Source organism: Salvia hispanica, chromosome 1, assembly GCF_023119035.1.
Source record: "Salvia hispanica cultivar TCC Black 2014 chromosome 1, UniMelb_Shisp_WGS_1.0, whole genome shotgun sequence".
NCBI lineage: Eukaryota > Viridiplantae > Streptophyta > Magnoliopsida > Lamiales > Lamiaceae > Salvia > Salvia hispanica.
Genome location: NC_062965.1, coordinates 52,040,876 through 52,050,164, shown reverse-complemented (window position 1 = coordinate 52,050,164; position 9,289 = coordinate 52,040,876). Strand labels below are relative to the sequence as shown.

The 9,289-nt window shown below is 32.5% G+C and overlaps 1 protein-coding gene across 1 annotated transcript; it reads right to left on the bottom strand.

Moving 5' to 3' along the window:
* Positions 1-6,165: 6,165 nt before the first annotated feature.
* Positions 6,166-9,060, bottom strand: LOC125200666 (vacuolar protein sorting-associated protein IST1-like). The gene is made up of 6 exons (XM_048098378.1): positions 8,937-9,060; positions 8,208-8,340; positions 7,971-8,074; positions 7,439-7,610; positions 7,215-7,355; positions 6,166-7,138 (listed from the first exon to the last, which is right to left on the bottom strand). The coding sequence occupies exons 1-6, from the start codon at positions 8,978-8,980 to the stop codon at positions 6,278-6,280; spliced, it is 1,455 nt and encodes a 484-aa protein (XP_047954335.1). The 5' UTR covers positions 8,981-9,060; the 3' UTR covers positions 6,166-6,277.
* Between the last annotated feature and the right edge of the window lie 229 nt (positions 9,061-9,289).

Genomic DNA, 9,289 nt, shown 5'->3' with positions numbered 1-9,289 from the left:
AAATCACGTTTCGAGTGATTGAATACTGTAAAACTCTTATTTTATTTTCCAATAAATAAAACAGATTATTTTTTGTCATAATGTTGTTATGTTTTACATTTAATGGATGTTAATGCATGTTTAAATGTATAAGTTAACTTAACAAAGTCTAAGTCTTTGTTTTAGTAGACCGGTTGTGGGCGTCGTCCACTTTAAGATAATACGGTCAGTTCTAAACAAAGAAAAAGATGAATTTCACAACCTAGATGGAATTTGACTAACCATCGAGAAAGGTTGCAATGTCAGTCCGCATATTTCTAAGCCTTACTGAAATAAGATGACATTGGTGTGGTATAGCACTGAACGGATCTAATAGCAAGACTTGCCTTAGGCTATCTACTGAAAGGCGAGGTCTTGATAAATATTTGTTTCTTAATCAATGTAGGTTAGCATTGAGCATACGGTATTGATTATGCATTACTTTGACTTATCAAATGGTGCGGGTTTTTCGTAACCCAATGATCCTGATATATTGGGTAGTGGTGATCGATATCTAGCGGTGCTAGGATTGCTATTATATTGAATCGTGCGCGAGCTGAGTCTCGTTTGATAATGTCCTCAAGAGGAGCGCGAAACAAGGTTTTATTATTCGGAACCTAGCTAGTTGGAGTGTGATTACTCTATGAATAATAAATAAGCGTTTCATGCTAAGTCCACTCTTGGAATTAATAAGAAGTTAATTAATTAAGTCAATAGCAGACATTAATTAATTAATGGACATTTTAATCTTAAGCACGGGAAATGAAAGTTAAACGGAAACCCGGATTACTTGTAATTTCGGATTTGGATGGGGAGAGTTCAATATTACTTCTGTAGTGGCTGCTCGTAATATTCCAATTATAACTTATATTAAATTGTGGGTTCAATTTAATTAGTAAAAAGTAAATTGGATGAGCCCATATCCAAAACCTTCCATAGATCCCTGTCTGGGCCCAAAAGGAACTTAATATAAATAGGAGAATAAAGAAGACAGAAACAACACAATTTTATTTTCTAAAATTTTCGAAAATATCAGCTCTCACAAGCTGTAGGAATTTTCGAATTCCTCTCCTATTCCAAAAAGGATTTCTTCTGTCTTCTTTATTTAAGTCCTAGTATTCTAGTAAGATCAGCCCACACTGATATTGGGATACAGTTCGGGGAACCAGAGAGAAGATTTGTGGTTTAGTACTCAAAGCATCACGTGGAGAAGAAGCTAGCCATCTTCAATTCTTTGGCTTTGGAGAATTAATTAGGGTATTTTCTGCTCCGTAGAAAAGCATGTTTTAGGTTTCAATATTCTTAAAGCATGATTGATTCAAGTTATGAGCATGATACATGTGATAATTACGCGAATAGCTTTTGTCTAAATAATCTGCTAAATAGATCAAACTTATTATGTGATTAATTTACGCGCCCGCTTCCGCTGCCGGTTCCAACATCTATATGATACACATTTATCTGCATGCAAATATGAGGAGCTGAAGGTTGCCAAAATGCGTCAGCCGCCGAACCTAGTAACTTGTGGAGTTCCTATGACCCACGTCAATAAAAAACGTTACTGATATCTTATTCCTCAAAAATATTAGTGGTTTATATGAGCCACAACTCAGTGTATATAAATCTTACCTTCAATTCCACAGCCCAAAAGTCAAACACATTCTTTAACCAATATATATAACAATAATCAACAAATATTAAAATTAATTCCATATACATATGCATATGTCAATCTGTTTATTTTATTATTTTGTGACAAATCAAGTCTGACATCTGCCCGGGATTCCATTGTATCTGACCCGAAGGTCTCATTGCCATTGTACATATATATATGACCCGAAGGTCCATTGCCATTGTATATGACGTGTAGGTCTCATTGCCATTGTATACATATATATGACCTGAAGGTCCATTGCCATTGTATATATGACCCGTAGGTCCATTGCCATTGTATATATGACCTGTAGGTCCATTGCCATTGATCAGCCCCGGGCATGACTGTTACAGATCCTCTTTAATCCAATGATTCAAATAATTCCAAACCATGCGCAAACATATCAATTGCATCAATTACATATTTCTATCATATTTCATCCAATAATACCATTATAATATATAACATATATCCATTGCACAAATTACATATTCATATCATCTTTCATAGTCAATATCAAATAACACATAACTATATCATGTTCATATCATATAATCCAAATATTCACTCTAAGTCAACACATAGCAATTAACCACATAATGCATGTAAAATTAAAAGTGTGATTTATATACACATGAGGAAAACATATAACCTGGTCGAGCACTCGGTTCCTGTTTCTCAATCTATTAGCATTTGATCCTATAGAATACATAACATTTAAATTAGTATTCTTATCGACATATTTTCAGTTCATGATAGATCTAATTAGTTATCAGATGTCTAATGTTTATAGTATAATTGTAATAAGCTCTTAGTTTATGATATCGAATATTAATTGTTTACTACAAATGCAAAATTAGGGACTTGATGATAAATTCAAGAGCAGACCCGCTTATGACGCTTAGTCACGTTTATTTTACAATTCAAAAGGTTGAATATGGGTTGAGCCGTTCTCAGCAAGCATTTCTCCTGAATTAATCCATCTTTATACAACGAAGAATTATAGTATGTCCATTATCTCATTGTGATATATACACTGATACAAAAGGAAATTCCTAATTTCATTTGATAACATGTTTTCTTACTAAATCCTCCTTTTATTTTAGTATATTCAAAAATCTGCTTTAAAACTAATAACAATAAAAGTGATATGCTTGATTAATTTAAGCTCAAAGGTATCCACACTTTACATAAATTTAATTATAATGTGTTGATATACAATATTATGTAACCTAAAACGTAGTATTTGAATATGAAATCCCTATAAAATATATTAGAAGCAAGATTCTATATATGAAACAATTTTAAATTTGGAAATTAGAACCTTATTTACAGGGTTTAAATATATGATACCCTAATTTTTTGTATTAAGACTTATTTAAATGGAAGAGCACCTTAAGCTTACCTCTACGCCCACCAAACAATTGTACAAGAGCTCTCTTCCCATTCTCGTCTAACTTCTCCGAGATTTTTCTCTCTTTAATTTCTTTTATTTTTCATTCTCATGACACACAAATTATATGTATATTATTAATTTGCCTTTTTTATTTATAAAATAACCAACTTAGTGTGAAAGGAATTAATCCCAAGCATTATTTAAAAAATTTTATTCCCTTAGTCACACAAACATAGGACACGTTACTTTGACACCTTTCATTACCATTTAAAGAGTTCAATACTCAAGAATTCATTTTCTTATTTTACTAACCCAAATTTACATTAATATAATATATAATACCTGTATATTTATATATGTACCACACCAAACTAAGTAAATGTATTCATACATGTGTGCGTACTATTCATTACCTAAATTATCACAATTGGTTTTAATAACTATAATTAATGATTAGGATAGCTACTTCATATATTATTTATTCATATATTATTTATGATTAATTATCTTATAGAATATCTTTTAGTAATTTTAGTATGCAAGTACAATATAAATGTGTAATAATAATAATGATGATAAATATGGAACAGGGATGTCATACTTTATTTCAATATTAGATTTAGTTTTATAAAATTAAATTTTAAATTTTGATTTTTAAATATTAATAAATTTTTATTAATTATTAAAATTGCGATTAAATAATAAATTAATAGTTTTAAGCAATATTTGATAGTGTCTAATATTTAATCAATAAGGTACGACGACGCCTTAATTTTAATCATAGATAGATCATATAACATGATTTATTCTGAGATAAATATGCATCTAATATAAGACTAATATAATTTTCGTTTATTAATTTGAAAACAATCAAAATTAACTAGAAAATTTCAACAAAAATTCTCCTATATCAAATTTTTAGTAGTATCTAATTTGGAGTCAATTTCATAATTTTTAATTACAAGCAATTATAACAATCGATCGAAGGCTAAATAGAATAGCTCTTGTTTTTTCCATCATGATTAATCTGTACTTCTTCAATTCAGCTGAATATTATATTAAATAACAAAAATTAATAGTTTCAATATTTATAGTGTTCATGAATTAATAGTTTTAATTGAAAAATTTATTGATATTTAAAAATTATAATTTAAAATTTAATTTTATAAAATTAAATCTAATATTGAAATAAAGAAACAAAGTGAAGGATGAAAAAAGGGAAGAAGAATGATAATTTTGAAATAATATCAGATTTAGTATATCACTAAAATAATATCAGATTTTAAGTGTAAAAAGACCAAACCCCCCAAACCTCCCTCCCCCCAAAGATATTTTCGTCACGAAACAGTGAAAAATGACCATTTTCGAGATAAAAGCTTAGTCCAGGGTTGTTTGGGGATATTTTAAAAGTCCAAGGTTTATTGTCGAGATAAACGCATAGTCCATGAACTATTTTTGTAGTTCTCTCTAAATAAAAACATATATTATCATCTATTAATGATACACTCAACATTTAGACCTCTACCAATGCATTTTTTCTATGAATGCACAATGAGTATTTGAGTAATTTTCACTAAGTATGTGTTCTGTTTTTTCCATTTCGATGTTCTTTAATGGCCATTCTTGATTGTGCATTGTAGTTATCCACCGTATCTCGCCATGTGTTTAAATCCGATCTAATCTGGGAGGATGCGACCCGACTTAATTGACACACCAATTTCGACCATAGTTTCCTAAAAAATATGGAATTTGAACTATAACTTAATGATTTTAAGAAGTTGAAAATATTAAATGAAATGTGTGTAGTGTGTGAAATGTGTGTAGTGTGTCTAGTGTGTGAAATGTGTGTAGTGTGTGTAGTGTGTGAAATATATGAAGTGTGTGTGGTGTGTACATTGTGTGTATATTTACCAAACATGTCAATTCAATTTCATATCAATTCTTCATTTTACCAAACATGGGATTTGAAATTGAATTATAACTCAATTCCTTCCAATCCAATTTCATAGAATTCCAATTCCAATTCCGTGTTCCAAACACACCCAAAGTGAATTTTAATTTTGAAATGATAATTCAATTTCAAAAGAATTTCCCCAAAATGTGAAATTAAAGGAAAGCAATTGAAATTTGAATCAGTATTCTAGAAGCTGTAACAAAAATCTGGAATCAGTGTTGTTTGTAGAAGCTAAGACGAGACTAAATATACAAGTGTCAAATTACCAATTTAAAAATGAGAAAAAATTAATGTACATAAATTATATATATACATTAATATTTTTAAATTTTTAAATTTAATTGAATTTAATTAAAAATTATCTGTTGTATTATTATGTAGCTATAAAATGATATGTAAAATTTCATGTCAAAACATGATTTCGAGCTTGATTCGAATTAATTATACAATATTTAATAAAAAGAAACTATTTATTTAGCAAGAAAATTATGAAGTTTGAATTTGTTGTTAGTTAATCAGGCTACAAATTTTGTTTTGGTAAAATTACACGACATAACATAGAAGTCGAAAAATTATAAGTAGATATAACTGTCAATAAATTAAACAATAATAGTTTTTATTCATAACGAAACTAGGCATACTAGAATTCAACCAAATTCTATGATTTTTTTTTACAATTTACCCTTATTTAATATTTTAAATTGTTAATTGATAATTTTGTAAGATATAAAAAAAATATATATATATTTCAACTACAGGAACGAAGGAGTGCTAGTACTTAAGTAAATTATGCAATTTTATGCGATCATATGAACAAAATATTATCAAAATCAAAAATATAATACTCCCTTCGTCCATGAAAAATAGGACATATTGTGAATTATGCATGAAAAATGGAATACACATGTTCTCCCAATTTGTATTGTGACATTGTTGTGCTTGAATATATTTTCGAATTTGTTGGTGACAATTTCATTTCTCCATATTATCCGCAACTACCTTACTAATTATGGACAGTTACAATGAAGCTGTAATGAAGTTCAATTGTATCAAATCACAGTGTTCCAGTTTTGAATCCAATTGATAGGATTTGGTCTTAGTTATGCATTAAGAGCATTGTCTCACTATTAACACAACCCAAGATAAAAAACAAACAATATATACCATTAACAAAACATGAAATACGTATAACAATAGAATGTGTAGATTATTTATGCATAGCCATATGAATACATCAAAGTTAAAGTAAAGACACTCACTTAGGCTCTCTAGGCGACTGCGAATGAGCCCCGATGATGTTCGAGCCTTGAGATGTGAACAAGTTTGGGTATGAAAAATACGGTTCATCGTCCATCGATGGCAATCTCTGCGGTAGGTGAAGAGCATTGTCGCGTGGTGAAGAGGAATCAAACGACGAAGCAGGCGTTAGCTGCTGAGATATCGTGTTGTTTTGACACCCGTCAATTTGGCTTGGGGAGGCCGAAGCACTGCCAGAGTCACCATTCAAGGTGTTGGTGTCGTTATGCTGCTGAGGAGCTGAGAACTCGTTGCTCCTTTTCTTGGAGAGCTCGCTTATCCGGAGCTGAGCAATGCTGGCAGCTGAGCGTGCAGCTGCTGCAGCACGCTCAGCTGATTCAGCAGCTGCTCTAGCAGCAGCCAGTACATCCTCCAAATCCACTTGATCACTGTACATCTTCGAGATAGCTGGAGATGGACAATTATCTCTCGCGGTTGCAGCGACTGTTTCTGATGATTGTGATGGAGGAGGAGATATGAATGGCACGAACTGCTTCGCTTCTGTAGGACCTGCTTGCGCATTCAGTGAAGCATCTTCCTTTGCAACTGATTTCTCAAAAACCACATCCCCAGACTCTGATTTGTTCAGGTCTTCTTGATCATCGTCTGATAGTGCAGATTCAGGGAAATGCAGCATCACCGGTGTTGAGACAACGGGCTTATTTGGCTGTAATGGCTGCGTTGGGACATCTGGAAATTCCACAATGTCATAATCCGAATCCGAATCAGACTTTTCATGGGCAGCAGGTTCTGGTGTCTCATTGTGCTTTTCTTTTGGAAGGGGCACTTTTGAAGCACTGACGAACTGCGATGGCCCATTCTGGAAAGACGAAGGGCGACACAAAAAATAAGATGAGGACACAGAACTGCAATCAAACAGCAGCTGTTTAACTTACCAGTAAGTCTTCGTGTGGCTTTAACAGTTCATTTTCTGTAGCAGTAGAATCCCAATCGAGCTGATGCTCTTCAGCAATTTCCTTTAGAAGATTCACTTTTACATCGGGTGCAGGAGCTCGGATTGATAGAAGCTCCACCAGCTGCAGTTAGAGAACAACGCATGAGGAACTGAATGAGGACTGAACCTGAATGGTTGTATTGAATCCGGCACAATTTTTCTAACCTGGCGATTGACACCACATTCGGGCATCAGCTCAGTTGCAGCAATTACAAATTCTTTACCGTATTTTCCTGCAAACAGTAGTTGTGCCTGTAGCAACTCTGGCAGATCGGCACACCTTGGTGCTGCAAAGCATACACTGGAAATTGCCTCCTTCAAGTCTAGAGGGCATTCCCTGATATACATCCAACACAAACATGAAGAAATCTCACTCCAATCCTTTTTTAGGGGAACTGATAAAATGACAGAACCAGCATTCTCATAGAATGAAGAGCACTGTGTGAATATTCATTGTATAACTAAAACCATCGCTTTGACATCCAGAGAACGAAAAAGAAAAATAAACAAGGATATCGATAAAATCAAGAGCTCTTGTCAGAATAGCTCTTTTTAGATTAATAAAACTTAATCGAAAAATTAAACTCATTAACTTATAATCGCTAGCCAGCACAAACAATGCTCAGAACCCATTATTACAGTCTACTATCGTCAACTATTACTGATAAAGGCCATTATGAAAAGAGAGATCAATTACCTTTGTGCTTCAATGATTGGAAGACGGACAGCAATGAGCTCGCAGAAGAGCTCAACTATCTCCTGTGCAGCCATCATCTTCTCTTCTCTTATAATATGCTCTACCTGAACACCAAAAGTTGATAACAAATCCATCATTCCGCCCAAAAATTCCAATCTTTCTCTGTGAAGATGAAAATAAAACAACCAAACATCTGGATAATTACAAGAAAACAGAGAAAATGAAACATATCCATACGCGAATTCGAGCAGTGGCTTCTTGACCAGTTTCAAGCAGCTTAGCGATTTCCTTCCGCATCTGCTTTAGCTGAGCCTCTCTCCGGTTCCTCAGTAACTTAATTCGAGGAATCGTGAGTTTTAGCAAAGTTTTACTGTAAAAACACCAAACAGCTGCAATCAGACCTCATATTAACACAAATCACTACCAATCCTGTACGGAAATCCCTAAATCACTAAGCAATACAACAAATTAAACACGATTTAACCATCGAATCTACACGGATTAGCATCGACCATATATAATCCACTAAATTCACTACAGTAAAACCTCCAGAAATAGAGCATTCCAAGCTAAATAAAACCAATTCAACCACATCATAATCCGATGAATCGTGAGTTTTAGCAAAGTTTTACTGTAAAAACACCAAAACAGCTGCAATCAGACCGCATATTACCACAAATCACTACCAATCCTGTACGGAAATCCCAAAAATCACTAAGCAATACAACAAATTAAACACGATTTAACCATCGAATCTACACGGATTAGCATCGACCATATATAATCCACTAAATTCACTACAGTAAAACCTCCAGAAACAGAGCATTCCAAGCTAAATAAAACCAATTCAACCACATCATCAGAATAAGATCGAGATCGAATTATTGCAGTTTGCGAAGATAAAACCTATTTACAGACTTGCGAGTGAAAATTAAACACAGTTGAAGGTAAAGGATTGGGGATCACCATTTGGCGGCGTTGAATCGCTGCTTGAAGAAGGAATCCATCATCGACAGGCGGCGGAGCTGAATTCTTAGCTGGAAACGGCTTCTGATCGTTTGCTTACTATGTAAGGATATTTACCAGATTTATTCATTGGATTTTCATAATAATAATAATAATAATAATAATAATAATAATAATAATAATAATAATAATAATAATAATAATAATAAAAATAATAATAATAATAGTCCTCCATTTTATATTAGTATTTCCTGAATTATAGTAGTAGTAATAATAAAAATTACTATAAAATTACATCTTTTTTTTGTTGTTACTATAAAATTACATCTTTTAGTCATAGATTGTTATATTTG

What these genes read in the sequence shown, in the direction of transcription:
- LOC125200666 (XM_048098378.1), bottom strand. Translation starts at nt 8,980, where the DNA reads ATGATGGATTCCTTCTTCAAGCAGCGATTCAACGCCGCCAAATG. An exon ending in CGATTCAACGCCGCCAAATG is followed by an intron (nt 8,341 to 8,936) that starts GTGATCCCCAAT and finishes GTGTTTTTACAG; the next exon opens with TAAAACTTTGCTAAAACTCA. An exon ending in AAGCCACTGCTCGAATTCGC is followed by an intron (nt 8,075 to 8,207) that starts GTATGGATATGT and finishes TTTGGTGTTCAG; the next exon opens with GTAGAGCATATTATAAGAGA.